This window comes from Macrotis lagotis, chromosome 4 (assembly GCF_037893015.1).
Source record: "Macrotis lagotis isolate mMagLag1 chromosome 4, bilby.v1.9.chrom.fasta, whole genome shotgun sequence".
NCBI classification, from domain to species: domain Eukaryota; kingdom Metazoa; phylum Chordata; class Mammalia; order Peramelemorphia; family Peramelidae; genus Macrotis; species Macrotis lagotis.
Window position 1 is genome coordinate 120,522,936 of NC_133661.1, and position 27,049 is coordinate 120,549,984.

At 35.2% G+C, this 27,049-nt stretch overlaps 1 protein-coding gene across 1 annotated transcript; it reads right to left on the bottom strand.

Annotated features, from left to right (window-relative positions):
• Window positions 1-605: 605 nt before the first annotated feature.
• CFAP161 (cilia and flagella associated protein 161) lies at window positions 606-25,457 on the bottom strand. The gene is made up of 7 exons (XM_074233995.1): window positions 25,333-25,457; window positions 23,894-23,983; window positions 20,181-20,413; window positions 10,303-10,387; window positions 8,284-8,442; window positions 2,120-2,193; window positions 606-1,002 (listed from the first exon to the last, which is right to left on the bottom strand). Exons 1-7 carry the CDS (start codon window positions 25,399-25,401, stop codon window positions 834-836), a joined length of 879 nt encoding a protein of 292 aa, XP_074090096.1. The 5' UTR covers window positions 25,402-25,457; the 3' UTR covers window positions 606-833.
• Between the last annotated feature and the right edge of the window lie 1,592 nt (window positions 25,458-27,049).

Below are 27,049 nucleotides of genomic sequence, written 5' to 3' on the forward strand. Positions count from 1 at the left end.
CTCAAGACTCTTACGGAATGTACAAAAAAGCTTTTGGTCAGGTTAAGTCAAGGCAGGCAATAGAAATTCTTAGGCTCCTGACTAATGTTTCAATTGTACAATAGAGAATTGAAAAGAAAAAGTTGATGTCCTCTCCCTCCAAGCAGCTCAACTGAACTGCAACAGTTTCTGTTATGATGACATATTCATTTTTTGGTTTTTTTAGGTTTGTTTTTTTTTTGCAAGGCAAATGGGGTTAAGTGGCTTGCCCAAGGCCACACAGCTAGGTAATTATTAAGTGTCTGAGGCTGGATTTGAACCCAGGTACTCCTGACTCCAGGGCTGGTGCTTTATCCACTGTGCCACCTAGCCACCCCATGATGACATATTCTTAAAGGAAATATTTTGAAGAGTTGCCAAACACAATGCTATCAGGCATAATTAAATCTTGAGATTTCAGTTTCATTACTGATTTCCATCATTAGTCAAGAATAATCAATTGGTTATCTTCAAATAATATTTAATAACTATTTTTAACAGCACAATTCACAGTTAATTGATAAGGTCATGGTTCCTGTCCTCTAGGAGCTAGTCTAAAAAAGAATCCACACAAAGAAAAATGAAAATATAGTCATAAATCTTTACCAACAATCTTTACATTATAAAGGTAGTTAAGCACATATCATTCCATATAACTTTGAAAGAGTCTTATAGTTAATTTTAAAAGAATCTATTTCAATACATCAAGAAGAGGGTTAATTTCATTAAAAATTACAATTCTACTTGTTAAAAGCATAAGTCACAGAAAAGAGTTTTCATCCAATAGATTATGGTGTAGCTGTGCTCACTACTTGCTATTCTGAAATGAGTTTTATTGATGGATACTTGGGTCTGTCTAAAATAATAGATGAATGGTTGCTTGGATCCCCAGTACATAAAATCCAGTGGTTTAATGGTTTTTCAGATCTGTGAGCATCCAAATATGTGTGACAAGCGACTTCACATTCCTTTCCAAAGTATGTTCTGAGAAAAGAAAAGCAAGAGAGAATTGCCTAGTCAAATTAGGAATCAGTTTGAACATTTAACAGTGAGTCAAAAAGAATGCTTAGATTTAAAAGTAAAGTACCATGGATGAAGTTGGGACTGGTGAGTTGTTGTCTTGGGTAAGTCATTTCACTTATTTGATCCTCTATCTTTTCATCTTTAAAATGGAGATGTTATTACCTATACTACCTACCTCATAAAAATAGAACATTTGTGAAGATCAAATCAGAAAATGTTTGGAAGCAGTAAAGCACTATATACATGTATGTTACTATTATAAATTTAAAAGATAAGATAACTTAGTACTTAAAGGACCGGTATTGGAAGTTGGAAATCCCATCCATTATGCAATCTAGCATGCATGAACAAGTTGACCATGGACAAGTGATTTAAATTCTCAGTGACCTTGGGTAACTTTCAAAGATTATAAATTTATAATTTTGATAAAATCAGAGATCCAATCTAATAGAAAAAAATTAGAAATTTGACTAGCTCAAAATTGGCAAAGATCAATTCAACTCTGAATCATGTTTGTGTTTATATTGTATGGATATATGGATATATATATATTTCTCTAAAATCCTATAGAATCCTTTACTAAGGAAATCCTAGATTCTCAGATAGTTTTAAAATAGCTTTTGAGATAACAAGAAATAAATTGGATGGGATTATGTCAGATCTCATGGAATATCCTACAAATGGCTAAAAATTTTCATTTTGTTAGTCTTGGGCAATGACATCCTATCCTTAATGGACTTTTTATCATGTCCCATTAATACAGTATGAGCAGACTGCTAAAAGCCCTAACCAACATAGTCCTGTAATAGAATCATTAGGATATCATATTCAAACCCCACCATAAAACTGTCAAAACCCTCTGGATCGTCATTTAGCCCACTGTCAATATTTTAAATCTGTTCTTTTAAGTCATTTTCCCTAACACTATATTTTCCATGACTTAATTAACAGTGTTGAGGTGAGATGAATATATATTCAATGGAATTATGTTAGGAGTCACAAAAACAGAAATGTTTCTGGTCTCAAAAAATTTATATTCTACCTTTGTTTGTTAACCATTTTTCAACATCAGGAGTACCTTAAAGAATATTTCCTGTTAGCTGCTAGTGCTTGGTTCGTATGGCAGTGCTTGATAAGGATCTTGGTATTTGCCTAGAAAAATAAAGTATTATTTAAGTACTAATTAAAGAACCTTTGGTAAATTAGGTCCCTGTATGACATTTATTATTATTAATTGACTATATTAAGTAAAGTCATCATACTTCAAACAAAAGTAATTGTGAAAATAGTAATTGCAAATACTACATCAACATTTACATGTACAAAAAGTTTTATTATGATATTTTAGGGATCATTTTTTTTTACTTTCAGTTACTTCTAGGCAAAAGGAAAGTAAGTAGCATGCTATCTACATATATAAGCAATCTCATTCCATCCCATCTTCTCCAGCATATTGCCTTCTTTCTACCCCGATTCACTAATATTCACTCTCTTTTTCACTAATCTTTACTCTTTTTTCTAGTTATTTCCCTACAAACACATCTTGGTGTTTTCCATCTTCCATAAAACTTCACTTGATCCATCCTTCTCCACTATCATCGTATCTTTCTTCTCTCTCTTTTGATTAAACTTCTTGAGTAGGTACAATTGGTGCCTCCACATCCTCTCTGGCCTCATCATTCAATGGAAACTGCTCCATACAACTTACCAGTGTTCTCTGAAGTACCCGATTCAATGGTCTTTTCTCTGTCCTCATTCTTCTTGACACTGTTGATCACTGTCTTCTCTGCCATACTCTCTTCTCTCTAGGCTTTTCATTCACTATTCTCTCCTGGTTCTCCTTCCCTCTGACAGCTTTCTCATTATCCTTTACTAGATTTAAGTGCACTAACCAGGCTTATGAATGTCCTTCTATGCTATTTCACTTGGTCATCTCATCAGCTCCCCTGAATTTAATCATCTCTATTAAAATGATTTTCAGAACTATTTCTCCATTTCTAACCTCTCTCCTGATCTTCTTGACTAGCATCTCCAAATCCATATTGGACATCTCAGACCAAATGTTCTTCAGATATTTAAACTTAAAATCACTATGTACAAAAATGAACTCATTATCTTTCCCACAAAATCCTCCTCTCTTCCTATCTTCCCCATTTCTATTAAAGATAACACCATCACCCACAGTCACCCAGAATAAGAACTTATGTTAGCCTTTATTATTCTCTCTCTCTCTCTCTCTCTCTCTCTCTCTCTCTCTCTCTCTCTCTCTTTCTCTCTCTCTCTCAACTCTCCCCTTTTCTTATTAATCTTATAGATTCTCTTTATAGCATCTCATATATGTCCCCTTTTCTCCTCTGACTGTCACCATCCTGGTACAGACCCCTAATATCTCATACCTGACCTATTACAAAGGCCAGCTGGTTAGTTCTAAAGTTCCTCCTCACTCCAGTTCATCCAGTCAGCTGTCAAAGTGATTTTACTAAAATACATGTCTTACCCTGTCACCTCTCCATTTAATAAATTGTGGTACCTCCCTATCACCTGAGAATAAAATATAAAATCCTCTGTCTTTTGAAGGCTTTCATAACCTGACCCTCTTCTATATGTCTAGTCTTCTTAGTCCTTTCTCCATCCCATATATTCTGTGATCCATTGACAGTGACCTCCTTGCTACTCCTTATACAAGTCACTTGATTACCTGTGCATTTTCACTGTCTGACTCTCCTGGCTGTCAAGTTCCAGTTAAAAATCTCATCTTCCACAAGAAATCTTTCCTAATCTCTTTTAATAAATGCTGATGCTTACCCTCTAATATTATCTCCAGTTCCTTCCTTGTTTAACTTATTTGTGTCTTCCACTAGAACTGAGCTCCTTGAAATAAGAGACTGTTTTTACCTTTCTTATCTCTAGAAACTTAGTAAAATATCTGGCACATAGTAGGGACTTAATAATTTCTTGTTGATTTGACTAGACTTGATAAAATGATGGATTTGGAGTGAGGAAGATCAGAGTTTAAATCCCTACTCTGACAGTTACTGCCTGCCTGAATTTAGATGCCACAAATCATATAATGATTCTGAACTTCAGGGTCACTCCCAAGGCTTACCTATTGTGTAAACACATTAAAAACTTTCTTTTTAGCTCAACTAAAAATATTAATTAATAATATGTTCTCCAAGCTAAAATTCTTTCCAGATTTTTCCTTTTAGGAAAGTGATTTAAAAAAAAAAGATCAAAGTACCAAGAATTCCATTATGGGGCGGGGGGGACCCAACTCTAAAACACAAGGGTATCTCTTGTCATATTGAGATCTTCCTCTTCCCCAGAAGCAATTGGTCAGTGATGCAGCCAAGGGAAATACCCATATGCCATTCAGAAAAGATTATGATTACTGAAAGGAGGGAGAAGGCCCCTGTTTTCATCCTTATGCAGAAGGCCTTGTAAAGAACTGAATAGTGATTATTGTTCTAGAATGTTAACCCAAAACTTTATTCTAACATATCACTATTTGCCTTGTTCAAGATTCTTACAAATGTTACTTCAAAGTGTCTTGGGGTTGAGAGATGATTAAGGGCATTAGGGAGGATTAGGGAAAGGAGAGGAGGAGGACTGAGCTAATTTGGATTATTTTTCCCCTCTAAGATATGGCTTGAATTAAGAATACTGTTAAATAAATATTTTTTCTGATATACTGGTACCTAAAAACACAGGATACAGTATTGCTATCTTTTTCTTCAATAATAAATTATGGGTATGATAGATTTCTCATATTATAGAAAAAAAGCAATAAACAGACTCCCAACTAGTGAATCTAATATTAGAAAAGTTGAAATAAAGTAGCTTGATTAGATGATCTCTTAGGCACTTCTTCCCTGAAGGTTCTATGATTCTGTGACTAAAAGATGATATAGTAAAAGCTAAACAGGTCAGAATTGTTTCTGACTAGATTTATACAAAACACAAAGATCAATCAGGACATGATATTAGACACTGGGCTTGGGGCACAGAATTAAAAAAAAAAAAACAAGTTTTAGTTTCAGGAATTGCTCAAGACTGACCTCTGCATGTGTGCTCACCTGTGGTTGAGGAGAGGAAAAAGGAAGGGGATCTCATTATTTCATGTGGAAAAAAAAATTGGAGGTTTTAGAGTACCATAAACTCAAAAATTGTCATCAGCATTGTGATGTGGCTCCTACATTAACACAATGACATAAGTAACAGATAGAATGACATATTGGATCAAGTCTAGAAGAATAGTTGTAGTGGAACAAGCATTAACTCTAGAACGAATTACCTGTATGACCTTGTGCAAACCTCTTATCTTCCTAGGTTTGACTCATCTGTAAAATAAGGGAACAGAACTAGATGATCTCTAAACTCCAACTCCCTTCCAGCTCTAAATTTATAACTCTATGACCTGATTTCAGGACCTGTCCTTATGGGTGCTATCTGTGGAATCCAAGGCAAGCTACTCAACCTCTCAATGACTCAGATAATTCTGTGAAAAGCCATGTAGCAGAGATGTTGACAATCTGCATTGACTGAAAGAGGTTTAAGACTCAAAGTATCCCAAATCAATTCTTATTTGTTTGCATTATAGAAGATAGTAAATGACTTTTACAAGGTAAATACCAGAACAAAAATGAATAATACAGAATTAATATCTAAGATAAGAAAAAAAGACAAGGAGGATAAATAAATAAATTTTTCTATCAAATTTCTTCTAATAAAGGCTTGTTCTCTAAGATATGGAGACAATGAATAAATACACATAATACTGATAGCCATTTCCAGTAGATAAGTGGCTAAAAGAGATGAACAAGCAGTCCTCAAAATAAGTATTGCAAAATATACATAACTTAAAAGAATGTTCCAAATCACAAATTATAAAATAAACACCAATCAAAACAACCCTGAGATTTTACCTCACATTCTTTATATTTGCAAAACTGATAATAGTCAATGTTGGAGGGCTAGTGGAAGAATAGTCACACTAATACACTGTTGGTATAGATGTGTTATGGTATGACCATTCTGGAAATCAATTTAGAATTATGTAAATAATTGGACAGAAATATTCATATCCTTTGAACTAAAGACTTAATTACTAGGTTTATACCCCAAAGAACTTTTTTTAAGAAGAGAGTTATGGAAAGAAGGAAGTCCCCACATATACTAAAATATTTATAGCAACACTTTTTTATGACAACAAGGAATTGAAAATAAATCAATATCAGTTGGGAAATAGCTAAATAAATTGTTCTATAGGAAATAATGGGATATTATTTTATTGCAAGAAATTATGCATATGATGAACAAATAATAAGACCTATAGGAACTAGAAAGATCTATATGAAGTGATGCAAAATGAGATAAACAGAACCAAGGAAATAATATAGACAACAACTATAACAATATAAAAGGAAAGAACTACACATCAAAAAGTCAAAAGTAGGGGCGGCTAGGGGGCCACAGTGGATAGAGCACTGACCCTGGAGTCATGAGTACCTGAGTTCAAATCTGGCCTCAGACACTTAATAATTACCTAGCTGTGTGGCCTTGGGCAAGCCACTTAACCCCATAACCCTGCAAAAAAAAAAAAAAACTAAAAGAAATCAAAAGTGAATGTAACAAAATTTAAAAGATTAAGCATGATTCAAAAGAAAAAAAATAGGAAAGAATATTACCAAACTACTCCCTCATAGAGGTAGGAATATCAACAAGTGTCACATATTCTGTTTTTAACACTTTTTCAATGTATCCATATGCTCCTCTTTAAAATGTATTTGTTATGTAGGATGGCTCTTTGAGAATAGGTAGGGGGATATTTGATAGGTAGGTATATTTGAAATAATTATAAGAAACAGAAGATTTTTTTTCAAAAAAATCATTGGCAACTATAGGACAACAGTTTTGAATGAATGATGAGGTTGGAAGCCAGATCGTAGAGTATTAAAAAGGAGAGTAAGATGTGAAGAAGTGAAAGCAACTCTGTAGACTCAAAGGACAAAAGTGATATGAGATGGTAGGTATCAGGAAAATGGAAGGATAGGCAACAGAGAGTCAGTAGACAGGAAGAGTTTAAAGATAGGTGAGAGTGTTGGAATGACTGTAGGAAGAAATGGGAGCTTATACAATTAAAGAATTTTGGCTTGGCCAAAAGTAAGGCTGCCTCTTCGTATGAAATGTATAAAGAAAGCAAGAAGACAGAAGACATCTGGGTGATAAATATGTGATAAGGAGCATTTGGGTGAATCTACTAAGATGAATTTCATCAGGAATAAATATAGAGTCTTGAATATGGATATTAAAAAATCCCTTCTCGGGGCTGCTAGGTGGTGCAGTGGATAAAGCACCAGCCCTGGAGTCAGGAGTACCTCGGTTCAAATCGGGTCTCAGACACTTAATAATTACCTAGCTGTTTGACCTTGGGCAAGCCACTTAACCCCATTTGTCTTGGAAAAAAACCTAAAAAGAAAAATCCCTTCTCAGGTACAATTTGAAGAAAAAATAACTAGACAACAATTTTCTATAAAAAAAAATCTGGCAGTTTTAGTGATTTGCAACCCTCAATAAGGGTTAACAGTAAAACGTGATAGCCAAAAAAGTTACTATAAGCCTGAGCTACATTAAAATAGGAAAAACTTCCAGAAATAAGGAAGTGATTGTATCATTTTACATTACCCTCATCAGACCTCTTATGAAGTATTATGTTCAGGTTTGAGGAACCACAGTTTAAGAAGGATTATAGGCTGGATTATGTAAAATAAAGGGCATTCAGAATAGGGAAGGGGCTCAAGTGTATGTCATAAAATGTTCAGTTAAAGGAATTGGACATGTATAGTCCAGAGAAGAAAAAACTCTTCAGGGACATACCAGTCTCTTCAAGTATTTGGATGGATCAGATGGATTAGACAAAGGATGGATTAGACAATCTGTTTGACCAGAGAAATAAAACCAGAAAACATACGTAGAAACAAAGAGGCAAATTTAGTCTTGACATTAGAAAAATAAAAATCTTCCTAACAGTTAGAGATGCCCCAAAGTAGAAAGTGATATCTCAAACGATAACAGTTTTACTCTGATTGGAGGTCTTCAAAGTGAAGGCGGGAAAACCACTTTCAAGATATATAATGATGGGGACTTCATTTATGTGTGAATGAAACTAGATTACTGCCAAGGTTCCTGGGAAAATCTACCACTACCACACTCCTGGGAGAAAAATAAAGAAAACATTCTTACAGGAACTGGATAGCCTTCATATTCAAGGCGCAACTGAGGATCAAAATAAACAGCTTGCCAGCAAGTCAAATAGGAGAATTCATCTGTGAGATAAACATCCTGAAGTGAAGACATCTTTGATGCCCTTGTTGTTGTCTTATGGTCACTTCCCAAATAAAACTGAAAAAGAACAGGGATAAAGTAGAGTGAGAATCAAATAGGATTAGCCTATAAGTAAGCTCTTTGGGAGTTAAAGAACAAGTTACTTTTCTTCAGTCATTCCTTGTGTGTTATGAACATATCAGAATAACAATAAATGTTGAACAAATGAATAATACACCTCTGCCTTCAGTTTTTTTTTAACAGGTGGTCTTGCTGTATCAGTTGAAGTTATCTTTCATGACATCATTGTTCTAACATTAGAAGGAACCTCAGAGACAATTTAGCCCAAATCCTTCATATTTCAGATGAGAAAATTGAAGGTTGGGGAAGTTAAGTGACTTGACCAAGGTAGGAAACATCAGAGGTGATATCTGAACTCAAACTCTCTCTCTGACCTAAACCTGTGTTCATTCCAATAGAGCATGCTACCTTTAAAAAAGACTCTTATCTTCTGTACTTGCATCTTTCTTTCTTCATCTCACCAATAAGTAATTCCAGTCATTATCTGGCCATTGTTCCTGCCAACCACTACTCCCCAATGTATCCAAAAACATCATGATGAGCATCAGTCTAGTTCTATTTGACTGGAACAAGTGGGATGATTACTTCCACCGAAGACCTCATTCCTGGTAGGTCCATGTTTCCCTTAAAATAAAGGAGTCACTGGTGATGCTGATATCAGCTTAGTAGATAGCATACCTAGAATAGGTCTAGTCATAAAGTGGACATGGCCAATTGCTCAGGAAAATAAGATCACATTGGAATCATACCATGACAACTTTCTATGTCCGGGAATGTAGATCTTAATGAACTGTACTCAATTCAATTCATTCAGTTGCATAAACCTTGATATTTATTATATATGTGCAAAGCATTCTGCTGAGCTCTGGAGATGTAAAGATCAAAAAAATACACAGTGCCTGCTCTCAAATAGGGTTCTAGAGTGGTACAAAACACACACAGAGAAATACAAAGTTCAGGGGCTCAGAACCTAGAGGGCCAGGGTGGTCAGGAGGCCTCTTTGCAAGTCCAGTCCATGAGTCCTTGTTGATTATGGGTAAGTTGATTTAATTACCTTCTTTGATCAGCAAGAACAGTTCTGCCCTACCCCTCAGTCACAAGTTTCAAAAGCCGGTTTTCAAAAACAATTGACCCAATTCTCTGAACCAGTGGAGTCTGGGGAGGCAAAGACTCCCATAGGTATGTCTTCCATAGAGAAAGTCGCTCCTTCCATGCTCCAAAGGAGACAAAAGAACTGGAATTTTTTGATGTTTTACATTTTACAAAGAGTTTTTCCCCACCACAACTCTTCCATAATGTCGTTATTGTCCCTATTTAAAAATGAAGAAACAGGCTCAGAGAGTAATTTTTCCCCATGTCACACAATTTGCAATTTTGGAAGACTGGACTCAAACTCAAGTCTCATAATTCCAAAGGTAGTACTCTTTTTATTATGCCCCATTGCTTCTCCAAATAAAGTTATTTTTCCAATGTAGTTTTTGAGAGTATAATGTTATCTTCTGTAAATCTAGAAGAAGAAGATGAACAGAATGCATCTAAACTTGTATAAAAATATATTGAGACACTAATAGAACTCTTGATTCTCTATTCAACTTTCTGTTCATTAGATCACCTTAAAATGTTAAAAAATAAACTAGTATTTACCTCACTTCAATACATCCTTGATCTTATCAAGGGGGACACTGTTTCCAAATGAATAGCTAGAAGAAATCCACACCTTCCATCCTCTGAGATTCTTGCAAATACTCTCTTGTATATCCTCTCAGCATACTTCAGGTATTTCACTAGGTCTCTTGAAGATGTAAGGGGACTTGGGTATTAATAACATAAAACTAAGTACACATTTTGATTACATACCATCTTATCCTCAAAACCAGCTGTTGTTCCAAGACCAAAATTCTGCCCATATCTGACAGACTCACCCAGTGCATTTCCATCTAAGCTATCAAAAAAGAAGAAACAAGATATTAGTTTTTGTACTAGATTTTTGTGCCTATAAATCAATATATCTATATCCATCTTTAATTATCCTTAGCATACCATACTAATTGTAAATTAAGATGCCCTTGAAAATAGGCTGCCCTTAAAAATGAGATCCTTTTGAATTGCAAAAATACTTACATTAACTGTGACCTTGAGCAAATCATTCCATTTACCTTAGTTTCCTCCTCTGTAAAATGAGTTGAAGAATGAAATGACAAACTTCTCCCATATCTTTGTCAAAAAAACAAAACAAAACCTAAATAGGGTCTCAAAAAGTCAGACACAACTGAAAAATCAATAAACTTATATGAAAAACAATTATATAATATTAGAATCATTTTAATTTCTCCAGTCCTCAGTTTTGTTAGTTGGAAAATTAAGGAGTTGAACTAAATGACCTTTGAAGTTCCTCCCAGCTCTGAATCTAGTATCTATAATCTTATTTCATTATAAGATATTCAATTTGCAGTATCTTAGAATATTATGTGTTGAAATAAAAATACCTATAAAGATTTTTTATTTAAATCCCTATTAAATAATTCATTATAAATTTTTCCATCCATATAACCATATTTTCTTTCCTTTTTATTTTTATTTTATTCTTTCTGTTGTCATTGTGTTTCTTATTGTTCTCTGACTAAGCATGTTGGAGGTTTTTAGTTTTGTTTTGTTTTTTCGGTTTTTGTAAGGTAAATGGGGTTAAGTGGCTTGCCCAAAACCACACAGCTAGGTAATTATTAAGCGTCTGAGGCCGGATTTGAACTCAGGTACTCCTGACTCCAGGGCCGGTGCTCTATCCACTGTGCCCCCTAGCCGCCCTCTAAGCATGTGGTTTTAACAGTTTCCTAAGCTAGAGTTGAAGAAAAAGGTGTGATCTACATTCAGTCTACTACAATGTGTCTGAGCTTCATGGTCACATATTAATTTGTCTTACTTGAATGAGATAATAAAATATGAAAATTTGTCTTTAGCTTTTTTGTCCTATAAGCAACATTCATCTGCATTAGGTCATTCTAGGAATATGCATTTGAAATCTTTAGATGAACCTGAGGCACCAAATTGGCACCAAATTTCTTATCAGTACAATTCTTCTATTAAAAAAAAGCAAAAAACAAATGAATAGGGAAAGGTAGGAGATAGAAAATTTGAATTAAACTCTCTTGTGTTTACTTTACCCCTAACACTAACTCCCATTAGAGAAAAATATATTTTGTGATAATTATATGAAACTTAAAATATCAATTTTTAGCTTCAAATGACCAAATATACTTCATTAAAAATGAACTATAAATGTTACTATCAATAACTCATAATTTGGCAAAGGACTACGAAGAATAGTTTTTCCACCCAAAAAAAAAAACCAGAAAACTTTTATTTTTCCTGTCCAAAATGTACCCAAACCTGTTTTCTTTTTTTTTTTTTTTTTAGGTTTTTGCAAGGCAAATGGGGTTAAGTGGCTTGCCCAAGGTCACACAACTAGGTAATTATTAAGTGTCTGAGACCCGATTTGAACCCAGGTACTCCTGACTCCAAGGCCAGTGCTTTATCTACTATACCACCTAGCTGCCCCCCAAACCTGTTTTCTAAAGGATAACTAATTCAAAACTTCCCCCATGAAAAGTCATGTTGTATTAAATTATTTAAAGGTGATCTCATGTCATACTATCCCCCCTCAAAAAAATCATAAATTGGAATATAGGAAAAAACTAGTTTTTAAAAATAAAAATATTTTAATAAGAATATAAAGGACTTTAATTGTAGCACATTATTTATTTTTATTTTTACTGGATGTTCCAAAAGTCTTAGTGTAGTTATTATTACCTTTAGTGCTTAGTTGAACTAAGATTTGAAGGACATTTAGTAGAATCAAAACTTCATGATGTTCTTATATAAAGTAGAATTGAGTCTTTTTTTTAAGTTTTTAAAAGGCAATGGGGTTACGTGACTTGCCCAAGGTCACATAGCTAAGTAATTATTAAATGTCTGAGTCCAGATTTGAACTCAGGTTCTCCTGACTCTAGGATGGGTGCTCTATACACTGGTGACACATTGGATAAAACACTGGCCTTAGAGGACAGGAGTTTGAATTCAGCCTTAGTCACTTGACTTGTACTGAGCGGTTTTGGGTAAGTCACTTCACCCTGATTGTCTCACATCCAGAGCCATCTCCAGTTGTCCTGATTCATTTCTGGCCACTGGACCTAGATGGTTCTGGAGGAGAAAGTGAGGTAGGTTTCTTAGCACAGTACCCCTTCACCCAAATATCCAATTCAATTGCTTGTAGTGGTACCACCTCCCTGATGCCTAAAGTATATAGAATAAACACACATATGATGTATGGTTGATTGGAAGACAGTATTACATAATGATTGTTATTCTGACCCTTGGATGGGTCATTTTACCATTCTGGATTATACTTTTTTCATCCATAAAACTGAAAAATGAGTGAGTTGGACTGGGAGATCTCAAAAGTCCTTTCCAGCTGTGACATTGTGGAATAGAAATTTGTAAAAATCCATTTTCTTTAGCAGTGGTTTAAAAAAAAAGACAGGAAGACCTAGACCGAGAACATTCAAGAATATATACCTTTCTGTTCACAAAATAACTAATTTGAAGCATAAATTCCAACCGCTGAAAATTGTCTATATTTTGCAACCAAAATAGTTTGCTTAATATCATAGAATAGTAAGCAAATGCAAAAACGGACAGTACCTTAGAGGTCATCTGATCAAGCCAACTTGTGGCCAGTGAGTAGTATGTGTGGCTTGCATGCAACATTCCCACTTGTGGCCAAAACAGATAAAAATGAATAGGGAACTATTTAACAAAACAAATTAAAAGGGAAAAGGAGAGAGAGAGAGAGAGAGAGAGAGAGAGAGAGAGAGAGAGAGAGAGAGAGAGAGAGAGAGAGAAAAGAAGGAGGAGGAGGAGGAGGAGAGGGAGAGGGAGGGAGGGAGAATGATTACTTGTGTGGTTTGTAAAGTCAATACATGGTCCATAGAGATTCATTTCCATTTGAGTTTGACACCGATAGTTCATTTTAAAGAAGAGGAAACTGAAACTCCAGTAGATTGAGTGACCTCTCCAAGCCTCCATCCTTAATAGAAGAGGTTAAAGTCAGGAATTTAACTCCAAGTCCAACACTTTTTATTGCACCATAAATTACCCTCCTCTGTTCTATCAAAATTCAACTTGGAAGATTCATTCTACGATGAAGAAATTAACTAAATGTTATTGTGGTTGGATTATATATGAAGGTTAGTGCAGTTAAAATACACCTCAATTAAGGTTTGAAAGGTCAGCTATACTGAGCAACTCATCTCCATCCTAATTTACTCATAGCTAGAGATAAGAATGAGAACACTGCATTAGGGAATAGGAAGATAGTTATTCTGGCTGAACTAGAGGAATGAAGGTTGATCTTAAGCAGTAATTTATACTGTTGTGCTAACAGATTTGATTTTTTATTTTTCTTTTTTTTGGTTCAGACCTGTGATTTAAATAATATGGGGACTTCCACATGAGGAAACTTCGTCCATCTATGCAGATACATAGTTTTCTATAATCTATGGTCCTCAAGAGTTGCCTGGGATATAGCACTATAAAGTTATCTCATAGATAACAATTATCAGAACATAAATTCAAATACAGATCTTTGGAGTACAATTTTAGTGCTCTTTCTACTATACTGATCAATCTTGAAAAGCTGTAATAAAAGGAATAGACATGGCAAATGTCTGGATCCCTGTGGTTATTTTGACTACCTCTGTACCCTTATATTTCTTATGTATCACTATGCTATATTAATTTTTATTTGGGATTCTTCTATAAATCTGGTCCTCTTTTGTTTCATAGAGTCTACCTGACAATCTAAATTGGAAACTCTTTGAGAAAAGAAATAATAGTTTTGTTGTCTTTCAATATTTCTCAGCAATCAGATACACAAAGAACATTTGCTGACTAATCAATCATTATGAAAGAAGCTAAAGAAATAAGGAAATAGGTATTGTGGGGAAACCAGGGCATGAGTGGCAAAGTAGGGAATGAAATAAAACTAGATGAGTTTCAAGGAAATGTCACTTTTTGTGACTGCAAAATCACTGAGTTATGTTTTGCCCTTTGATCCTCCTCTCCTGAGAAAGCATGGAAAATACCGACTTGGATATTTCATTATCGAGTTAATTCATTGTAGGGGCAGCTAGGTGGCACAGTAGATAGAGCACTGGCCCTGAAGTCAGAAAGACCTGAGTTCAAATCCATATTCAAACACACTTAATAATTACCTAGCTGTGTGACTTTGGGCAAGTCACTTAACACCACTGCATTGTTGTTCAAGCAAAAAAAAAGTTAATGCATTGTAGATGCAAAAGGAAACACAACAAATGCAACTCAAATTTGTTTTGCTTCATTCTACTTTTGTTTGGGGGTTAAAGAAAGAAGAGGGCTATGATAGTGATGCAAAAAAAAAAAGAAAATGACCTAAAAAACATTTAAAAGTACAAGATGATGATGATGATGTTTGTCCTGCATTATCAAAGAACTAGACATCAGAGAGCTAATGCCATGATAAGCACATGAAATGGAAGTGAGTGAGGGGTTACTGTGCTAAGTCACCAACCTCACTTTCTCCTCCAAAACTATTTGGGCCCAGTGACTAGATATTAATCAAGACAACTGGAGATGGCCCTGGATGAGAGACAATCAGGGTTAGGGGACTTGCCCAAGGTCACACAGGTAGTGTCACATATCTGAGGTTGGATTTGGACTCCCATCATTCTGATTCCAAGGTCAGTGCTCCAAATTGCTTTTTTTAAAAGCGTAAGACAATTTTATTTTGTTTTTCCCCAGTTGCATGCAAAAACAAGTTTCAAAGCCTTGAGTTTCAAATTCTCTCCCTTCCATCCCACTCCCCCTCATTGAGAAAGAAAGTCATTTGATGTAATTTAAAATGTGTAGTCATGAAAAATATTACTATAAAAGTCATATTGTAAAAGTAAACATAACCTCTCCTCCCCCCAAAAAAAAACCTCGAGAAAAAAAAATTTTAAAGTATGCTTCAATCTGTATTCAGATGCCATCAGCTCTGTCTTGGGGAGGAATAGTATTCTTTATCATAAGTCCTTCAGAATTCCCTTGGGTAACAGCATTTCTGAGAAAAGGTAAAGCATTCACAACTGATCATCCTACAATATTGCTGTTTCTTGGAATATAGTATTTCCCATTACATCTGCTCATGTAAGTTTTTTTCTGAGAGAATATTGTTCATCGTTTCTCATAAGAGAATAGAATTTCATCTTATTCACATACCAGAATTTATTCAGTCATCCCCTCAATTTATAGTTCCTTGCCACAAGAAAAGAGCTGCTATAAATATCCTTATACTTATAGGTCCTTTTCCTTCCTATTTTTCATCTCTTCTGAAATAAAGACCTAGCAGTGGCATTGCTAGGTCAAAAGGTAGGCATAGTTTTATAGCCCTGTGGATGTAGTTCCAAATTGCTCTAAAGAATTGTTGAATTCTTTAATAACTCCTCCAATAGTGTATTGTTGCTTCATTTTTCCTACATTCCCTCCAATATTTGTCTTTTTCTCTTTCTGTTCTATTAGCCAATCGAATAGGCATAAGGTAGGACCTCAGAATTCTTCCAACTTGTATTTCTCCTTGTAAATAGTGAGTTAAGACATATTTTTAAAAGTTAATTAAATAGAAAGCATTGATAACTTCATCTAAAACTGTTCATATCTTTTGATCATTTATCAATTGGGGAATGGTCCTTATTTTTTATTAATTTGACTCATATCTCTCTTTGAGAAATGAGGTCTTTATCAGAGAAATTTCAAAAATTTTTACTAACTGTATTTCCCTCCATACTATTCCCCTTACTTCCATTTATTCTATTCTCTCCTTTCACCCATTCCCTCCCACAATCTTCCATCCCTTTTATCACCACCACCGCCACCACCACCACCACCCTACCCTGTCCCCTTTCTCCCATCCCTTTCCTTTTCTACTAGGGAAGGATAGATTTCTATACTCAGTTGAGTGTATGTGTTACTCCCCCTCTAAGACATTTCCATTGAGATCAAGGTTTACTCACTCCCCCTCACCACCTCCCTGTTCTTGCCTCTTTAATGTGAAATAACTTACTCCATTCTAGCTCCCCCCTTTCCTTTCTCCTAGTACATTCTTCTCTCATACATTATCTCTATCTTCTTCATTATCCCTTCAAATTCAACTCCCACCTATGCCTTGTCTAAATATGCTCCTTCTAACTGCTCTAATAAATGAGAAAGTTCATGAGTTATTAGTATCATCTTTCCATGCAGGAAAATAAGCAATTCAACATCATTAAGTCCTCTATGATTTGCCTTTTATCTTTACTTTTTTCTATTTCTCTTGAGTCTTGTATTTGAATATCAAATTTTCTGCTCAGCTCTGGTTGTTTGATCAGGAAAATTTGAAATTCCCCTACTTCACTGGATGTCCATCTTTTCCCATGAAAGTGTATGTTCAGTTTTGCTGGGCAATTGAATTTTTCAATCCAAACTCCTTTTGCCTTCTGGAATATTATATTCCAAGCCCTATGATCCCTTAATGTAGAAGGTGCTGTCTCTTATGTTATTCTAACTGTGGTTCCATGATATTAGAATTGTTTCTTCCAGGCTGCAATATTTTCTTCTTGGCTTGGGAACTCTAAAATTTGGCTATAATATTCCTGACAGTTTTCATTTTGGGATCTCTTTCAGGAGATTATCAGTGGATTCTTTCAATTTCTATTTACCTTCTGCTTCTAGAATATCAGGGCAGTTTTCCTGATAATTTCTTGAAAAATGATGTCTAGGTTCTTTTTTGGTCATAGTTTTCATGTAGTCCAGTAATTTTAAAATTATCTCTTCTGGGTGTGTTTTCAGGTCAATTGTTTTTCCAAAGAGCTATTTCACATTTTCTTCCTAGTTTGTCATTCTTTTGGGTTTGTTTTATTGCTTCTTAATTTCTCACAAAGTCATTATTTTCCCTTTGCTCCATTTTATATTTTAAGAAATTGTTTTCTTTAGTGAGTTTTGGTATCTCCCTTTGCATTTAACTAATCCTGCTTTTTAAGGCATTCTTCTCCTCATTGGCTTTTTTTCTAACTCATTTTCCATTTGTCCCAGTCTGGTTTTCAAGATGTTACTTTCTTCAGTATTTTTTGTATCTCCTTCACTAAGCTACTGACTCAGTTTTCATGATTTTCCCACATCACTCTCATTTCTTTTCCCAATTTTTCCTCTATCTCCTTTACTTAATTTTCAAAATCATTTTTGAGCTATTCCATAGCCTGATACCAGTTCATATTTTTCTCAGTGACTTTGGATGAAGCAGTTTTCAGTTTATCATCTTCTAAGTGTGTATTTTGATCTTCCATATGACCATAGTAACTGACTTTGGCTGCAAGTTTTTTCTTCTGTTATTTGCTTATTTCTCCAGCCTATGACTTGATTTTAACTCTTTGTTAAGGTGGGGCTCTAGTTCCAGGGTAGAGGATGTACTTTCCCAAGATTTTGAGATTTTTTACAGCTATCTTCAGAGATAATTCTAGGAACCTGCAAGTGTTCAATTCTCCCAAGGTCTTATGAGAGATCATGACTACTCTCCTGGTCTGTGCTCTGGTCTGTGGATGACCACTCCCCTCTGCTCTGGAGCTGTAAGGAGGATGGCCCCTGCTCCGAAGCAGGCAGTGAGCTCTGTTATGCTTCTTCTCCTTTTCCTGAAACTGGGAACCAAACTTTGACCTGGATCTGAGTATGGGCAAAGCCACAGAGTCCTGCCTCAAGAATAGCAGAGACACTTCTGCAGTCTCCCCCTACCCTCTTACTATCTATGGGTTGACAGGTCCAGAAACAGCTGCATCTGCTGATTCAGTGGTTCCCTAAGTCTGCTCCTGGTCTTCTAGGGCTGAGTTTGTGCTGCTGAGGACTCTGCTAAACTGAACTCCTCACCCTGCTGTGGCAGACTTTTCTTGCTGACCTTCTAAGTTGTCCTTGGTATTCTCTGGGTGAGAGGTTTGTAAACCGCCATGGCTGCCCACTGACCCAATCACCGAGTTTTCTGTTTCTGGTACAGCCTGGCCTGCCCTGAACTCTTCTCTTACCCTCTGATCTTCCAGATTGTCTTAGGCTGGAAAATTGGTTTACTATCTTTTTGTGGATTCTGTCACCCTAGAATTTGGTTAAAGACATTATTTAAAGATATTTGGAGTGGTTTGGGGAGACCTCAGGAGAGTCCCTACCTTTAATCAGCCATCTTGGCTTCACTTCTCCTAGAATTGTCAATTTTTTTATTATATTGGCTCTGCCAACTCATGAACAATTAATATTTCCTCAATTATTTAAATGTAATTGTAAAAAAGTTTTATAATTATGTTCATGTTGTTTGTAGGTTTGTTTTGGCAAGTAGACACCAAAATATTTTATACTATCTACAGTTACATTCTTTCTTTCTTTCTTTCTTTCTTTCTTCTTTTCTCTCTTTCTTTCTTTCTTTCTTTCTTTCTTTCTTTCTTTCTTATTTTAGTTTTTGCAAGGCAATAGGATTAAGTGACCTACCTGGTCACACAGCTAAGTAATTAGTAAGTTCTGCAGTTAACTTTAAATTGCCTATCTATTAATGTCTCTTCTTACTGAGTTTTGTTGGTGATATAGAAATGTTAATGATTTATTTGAGTTTATTTTATAACCTGCAACTTTGCAAAAATTATTTGTTTCAACTAACTTTTAAATTAAATCTTTAGGATTTTCCAAGTCTATCATCATATTACCTGCAAAAAGAGATAGTTTTATTACAAATGAGGTTGTCCTGAAAGAACTCTTATTTAACAAGTGGAGTTTTTCAATGTCCCCCAGTTCCCACCTACTAGCAAAGTTAATTCTAAAAATTAGAAGAACACAGAATAAAATAAGCGCTTTTATATCCTCAAGATACACTAACATAGAACAAGAATTGGGGTTCTTAGATCCAAAGCAGAGATTTTTAAACTTTTTGTGTGATAGATATCTTTGGTATACTATTGAAGCCTATATAGACCCCTTTTTGGAACAGTGTTTTTTATGCATAGAAATTTTTAAGGAAATCAATTATGTTGAAATAGAATTATCAAGGCATCAAAAAATTCATGAACTTCAGGCTAAGAATTCCTAGTAAAGCATAAAAATTAAATCTAGTTTGGTTAGTGTAAACAAAATAAATATACATGGTGTAAAAAAAGGTAATTGTCAATAGTTGTAGGGTTTGCTTCTTCTACATGCACCATGCTATTATTTTTTAAAAGCAGTTGTTTTCATTTGCATCATGGTTCTCCAGACTTTGTTCATCCAACTCTTAAGTAGCTCTCAGCTCTATGCCTATTTTCATTTACCCAAATACTCATTTGTTGTAGTGGCAGATAATTCCAAATGGGTCATATCTTTCCAAGAATAAGGGCCCCAGAATCTGTTCTACTCATGTGCTGTCTACTTTCACCATCTGAACAATGACATTTTGGACAGAAAACTAAGCTATCAGATTCACCTCTGAAAAATAAAAATACCTACTAGAAGGCACACAAAATCCAAATGATGTTTAATAATAAAAATGAATTGTTTTTACATGTTCTTATTTCCCATTATCTTTCATCAAAGCCATCCCTACTCTAAATTATGAAGTTCAGAACATCTTTAGAATACAACTTAAAATTGATGTTTATTCCCAATATAAAGTAATGAAATGTTTCTACCTTAAAATGATAAATGTGTTTCTGCCCATTGGGGCCACACCATGCATAGCAGTCACTTCACAGGGAACTTCTATGTCATTACTTATGTGTGCTTTCATTTCTTCTGGAGTCACTGACAATACTAATCTCCCAAATACAACTTGACCACCATGAGGATCTTCCCAGTCAGGATTCAAGACTAATACTTTATCTCCATAATGAACAAATCCATCTTCAGTAAAAGAAATTTCTGTCTGTAATATTAAAAAAAAAACAAAATAAAGAGAAATAAAACCACAAACTACCACTAGCAAAAACATTTAAAATTTAAAAATATGCTATATTTCTAGCCTGTCCTATACTCTACTTCCATAATTCCCCCTTTTTTGCTCCCAACAATCCTGCTAGGTCTGGAACATAATACCTCCAAGGAGTTGCCTGGCAATTAAGAACCAAGACAAGACCTTGAAAATTCTAATTACTTGTCTTCATCAGCAAAATTCCCCCAGACATTGATACTCTTCCTGGGATCATTCTTCAGTCAGTGGTTAGCATAATCTTGTCTCTTCATCTTCTCCCCCTCTGCGTGATACTGAAACTCTGACTTCAAATATGTCTCCCATTACCTCATTGTCATTCACTTTTCCCAGTATTTCTTCATCTTAGTGCCTTCTCTTTGAGATTATTGTCAATTTATCTATATCTATATCCGATAAATCTATATATATATATATCTATAATTACACATATCTATAGTTTTATCTAGTCATACATAGTTGTTTCTATGGTATCTCTCCCATTTGATTATGAACTGCCAAAGAACAAGGATTATGTTTTTGTTGGGTTTGGGGTTTTGGGTTGTTTTTGACTTTTACTTTCTTTCTATCCTCAAAGCTTAGCATAAGGGCAGCTAGGTGGCGTAGTGGATAAAGCACCGGCCTTGGAGTCAGGAGTACCTGGGTTCAAATCCGGTCTCAGACACTTAATAATTACCTAGCTGTGTGGCCTTGGGCAAGCCACTTAACCCCATTTGGCTTGCAAAAAAAAAAACCCAAAGCTTAGCATAGTGCATGTTCTTAAATGCTTCCTAACATGACTTGACTTGACCTTAATCCTCCCTCTTCTCCTCCTCACTAATGATGTCCCATTCTAAATCTGCCCACCCTTTCCACTCTCCCCTCTGAAACTATTACTCTATAATTAATAAACTTCTTTTCACTTTAGGCTTCTTCCTTTCATGCTCCTCTTGTTGTGTTCCTTTCATATAGAACTAGCTACTCATAGATAAAATTGTATTGCTGGCCATTTTTTCTAGTACGTGTACCCTTTATTATACCGCCCCCCCCCAATTCATTGGTTCTGGTTGGGAAGTCAGAATACTCCTTGTTCCCCACTGCCACTTACATAACTTCTTTCCACTGCCATCAGTCAACAACTCTCCTTTGAGAAATCACTCTTTCCCAATTTCTGATTCAATTCAGAACTTGGTGGTTGTAATCTACTGATCCCCAGACATTTTCCTTCCTTTTTCAATGAGCTCAGCTCACATTTTCACTCTCTACGCTAACCCCTGTCCTCATAAAAGGAGACATAAAAAGGAAACATAAGTGTTGAAATTCCTTCAATTTCCCCAAACTTTTTAGTTCCTCAATCTATTCATATTCTTGATCTCATGAAAACAAATGTTCCACACATGTTCTGCTTCTATGTTAAAGAATTTCAAAATGTTTGTATTTGACTATAATCATCTAACATTCTCTTTCCTTTTATCTTACACTACTCCCAAAACTATTCTTCACCCCTACAATGACCTCTAGACCCTTCACTCCGCAGTTCCTTCTCAGGCAATCATTTTGCTCTAATTACACCCTCCCCCACCCCAAATCTCAGTAAACCAATTCAATTTTGCACTATCTGAAATTTTTGAATCCCTGGCTCCCTTGTCCTACTGTCAATCATAGCTTGTCAAGTCCTAACCCTAGAATGTTCCCAACATTTGCTTCTTTTACTCCTTTTCATATGTTATTGAACAGAGCTAGAGTAAACAACTCTGAAGACTAGATGTACTACCAATTTCTGTTATCTAATGTCAATTGGACATTCACTGCAGTGTGGAGATGCTATTTCTTCCTAATTGATTCTTTATCACAGAAGTGATTTCAAACTTTTTTCTCTTCTCAAGACTCACAATACAAACTCCTTCATTATCTTAAATGAGAAGCTCCCCTCAGTTTTATAGAGAAAATCAAAATCATTCATCAAAACCTTCCCAGTCTTTTTCTCACCTCATCTCAGATCTCTCTGACATTATTTCTCCCTATCTTCTTTGCTTTCTCATAGAGATGAGGCCCTTCTCCTTAATAAAGCCAACTCAGGATGCTTTACATTCTTAATAACATTTGGGATTCCTCCATTTTTCTCTCCCTATATACTGATTACTTCCTTACTGATTACAGATATATGCCCAAGACTTCATCCTTCTTTAAAAAAAAAAAACTCCACCAGATCTACCATTCCCTCTAATATGATCTTGTATCTCTCCTCTCTTTTATGACCAATCTTTGAAAAAATCATAAATAGCACACACACACACACATACAAATATAAATAGAGAGAGAAAGAGAGAGAACTGATTCAAATTTATAAGAATGTCATTCCTAAATTGATAAATCATCAAACTATATAAAGAATAGGTAGTTTTCAGAGGAAGAAATTCAACTTATCAATAGCCATGTGAGAAAACACTCTAAATCACTAATAATTAGGTAAATGAAAAATAAAATAACTTTGAACTACCACCTCACATCCATCAGATTATGGTGATCTAGATGAAAAGGAGTAAAAAAAAATATTCCCAGAAGAAGGCTATATTATGTATTGGGAGATGAAGACTTTAGAGGGATTAAAATTTACAAATTGTATACAAGAAGACCAATTCCTCTGATGGATTATTGTGCCTCTTTGGACAGCTTCCTGCTTAAGGAGATAGGAAATCAGAGCACCTAAAGACATCTAAAAGGGCATGGGAAAGCATGGACTTAGAAAGAAAAAATGCATAGCAAAAGGAAAGAAAATCAAATAAAGGAGGGAGGGAAAAGAGGAAAATTGTACCACAGCATTTAGAAAATAGAGCAGTTTCTTCCATGGAGACACTTCAGAAACTGATAGTTCTAAGCTCTTTTGATACTTCAGAGGAAAATAAAAGCGAGGGGGGAGTGAAGGGTCAAGATCTACAAGGTAATAAAATTTCCTGAATAGAGGAAGGAACTCAAAGTCAGTAATTGATGAGAATTTCCATGAGAAACACAAAGATTAAATAAGAAAGAAAGAAAGAAATATAAATACCTTGAATCAAAAGAAAAATTAAGAATGTAAGTTTCTCAAGAGCAGGTATTGCTTCATTTTTGTCTTTGCATCCTCGGAATCTGGCATAGTGCTTTACCTGGCACACTAGAGTCATTTAATGGTACAATCTGTTGGTCACCTTTTTTCATATTCATTTTCATTCATTGAAGCATATCATTGTTCAGCCTGTTGTAAGTTTACATCCTCAATTCTGGGTTCATTATTTGCATTTTTATCTGGACAATTATTTCATTGGCTGAAATATTATTGAAAATTATATTGCAAAATTATATTGCAAATTTAAAATGTGTGGTCATGCAAAATATCAATATAGTAAAATAATAACCTTTGTTTTCTTCCCAATATAAAAAGATATAATTTAAAATTACCAGTTTTAAGAGATTCGTAATCAGTCTTCTATTTCTCTGTATAAGGAGCTGCCCCTGATCTCTTTTTTCCAAAAAATCTTTCATCATTTCCTGGTTAAATGGGAGAGGAAAAAAAAGGAGGGCAAAAGAAGATTCAATTCAAAGGATAATATTCGCAAGTGTGACTTTCTAGAAATTTTACTTGGACAATGGCTGTAACAAGTAGAAAGGAATTGATTTTTATTAATCAGTACTTATATGCGATTAAATTCTTATCAATTGAGTGATTGACTTAATCTATGATTAGATTGCATAATATCAGGTATTTTAGGCTCTAAATTTATTCAGAATTTTTAAAAAATAATTTTAAATTTATTGAGCCACCTTCCAGTCTTTCACTACACTTTCTAAGGTGAATATTTCTTTTGTGATATAAATTATCTTATATTGTATTTCCATAATACTTGACAATTTTCAAGTTTCAAGTATTTCTTAAGTTCTTCATACAAATATATATAAAAAAAGAGGCTATTTGGTGGCACAATGGATAGAGCCAGGGTCAAAAAGACCTGAATTCAAATCTTGACTCAGAAACTCAGCAGTTATGTGACCTAGAGCAAATCATTTAACTTCTGATTGTGTTAACTCAACTGTGAAATGGAGATGATAGTATCTCTCTCCTGCTAAATTTCCTTAGTAATTAGCTCCGTATTTGACACATAATAGGTGCTGTATAAATAAATTTTCACCAAGTTTCAAAACCAGGAAAACCTGAGTTCAAGTATTGACTTGTAGTTCCCTTTTGCTGTTGACTTACTCATTGACCCTGGGTAAATGACAGAGCTCTAGGGCTCTGAATAGGGAGACGCTGAGTAAGTTGGTGGGTTAATCACCATGAACCGGCTAAATGATAGGAAAAATCTATTCTGGGGAAGGGAAGTCATTAGAAAATGTCTTCTGATTGTAAATGTATAAACTATAGCAAATTACTTGCGTATTCTTGTGGGGGAAGGGAAGGATGGATGAGAGGGAGAAAACTACAAAAATGAATGTCGAAAATTATACATATAACTGAAAAATATATAAATATTTTGAAAAAGAAATGTGTTTGGAGATCAATAGGAAGAAAAATGGGAGGACGGTCAAAAGAAGAACACTTTGGAGGAGCTGAGGGGATTCTGGGGGAGGGTCTGAGGAAAGAATGAGCGTCAATCAAAGACTGGGATGGGAATGGGGGGGTCAGAGGGAATGAATGGGGGTGGGAAGGAGCTAGAGATCAAAAGGGACTGGAAGATGGTATGGGGTGGGAAGGGTGGTAGATAGGGTTTAGATCAGTTTATAAGAACTAACGGAGTGAAGGAGGAGGTGGGGGTGGGGAAACGAAGGGGCCAGAGGGAGCTCTCAGTGGCAGATCGGTTCGAACTCGCTGCAGAGATGTCCGCAGCACCGTCAGCCAATACCTCCTCCAAAAAGATATCTTCGTTCCAGTTGCCCAGCCGCACGTAGTTTCTGTAATTCTTTTTCGCCATCTCCGCCCTCCAATTGTTTCTGCAATTGGCACACTGGCAGCTCTGTTAGCGTCTCTCGTTGCCATGGAGAACTAGAATCCACGGGATTGGTCAGCATCGGAGGCATTGCTGACCAATGAACAAAAGACGCGGTCCCTTCTCAAGAACTTCTTGTTTTTCAGTGGAGTCAGATAAGGAGAGTTGTGGCCAGTGCCAGAGCAAGGGCGAGGGGCGATGGATAGCCGGCAAGCTTAAATTGCATTTACTGGATAGAAAGAAATTAATTTGACCATCTTCCTAGATGCATTTTGCAAAAAAATAAAAAAAAAATTCAATAAAAACCATCCCACAGAGACGCTTCATTGAGGGCAGTAGTTCCTTAATTGCAGGATTGTAGATTATTATTTGTTCCGCAACAATACAAATAAATTTATGGAATTAAAAAGAGAAAATGGGATAAGTTTTAAATTCCGTTAGAGGCTACTAGCTTTCAGTTTAACAAAATTGAGTTATTTTAAAGCCCAAAGTAGGAAGGTTTTTTACTTGAGTTTGGGGTATATTTTGATTTAGAGGAAAGTATTTTGTTGGATTTGGGTTTGGGGGTTGTTTTTTGTATGTTTTCTTTTGGTTGTTATTTTGGATTGTTTGTAAAGTGTACTCTGATCCGCAACACAAAAAGAAAAAAAAATGTGAACATATAGCTCCACTTTGTGGAGGAGTTAGGAAAATATATTTTTTATCTACTTAAAAGTAGACTTTTAAATTTTACTGTACATGCCCCATGTTGTGGATGCTATATGCCTCATATTTTCACTATATATTGCATATATGCGTGTGAATAAATGTATAAAATGTTCTCTGTATTTTGTTCACTTTATTCTTCATGCATTTGTACAAGAAAGTCTTCTGAAGACTGCCTCTCCCATCATTTCTTACAGGACTAGGGTATTCCATTACATTAGCATATCATAATTTATTCAGTCATTCTTCAATGGATATGCACCCCTTTTCTTCAAGTTTTTTTTTTTTTGCCACCACAAAAAAAGGTGTTGTTATAAATGGTTTTATGGGTCCTTTTCCTCTTTTTTTTTAAATCTCTTTAAGGTATAGCCCTAGTATAGCTGGGTGTATATAACCCAGTATTTGCTGGTTCAAAAACAATGTTCATAACTATTTCATTCTTAATGCCTAATTTTAGTTCCAGACCTGAAACTTGGTTGCTACTGCCTCATTTCCTCTTGATCTTGAAATTTTTTTTTCCTTTTTGTTATAATTATTCTCTCATAAACTTTGCCACTTTTTCCTACATTTAGTAGCCTTTCTTACTTTTAAAGAAATGGGGGAAATTAAGATAGAAACTTCATTAATTCCTTCCTTTTATATAGAACTTTTAAGTTTATAAAATACTTCCCTAAATATTAACTTATTTGATACTCATGGCAACTTTGGGAGGTAGGCAGGGCAGGTTCTACTATTCACATTTTATGGCTAAGAAAATTGAGACTCAGCAGTTAAATGATTTGCCCAAAGATACATGGTTGGTGTCAGAATTCAGATCTTCTGATTCCTAATCTTTATAAATTTCTGAAGATCACCTGCCAGGAAAAGATACCAGACACTGAGGTCCTTTCTCAAGCTAAACTGCCTAGTATTCCACTATAGAGAGTGT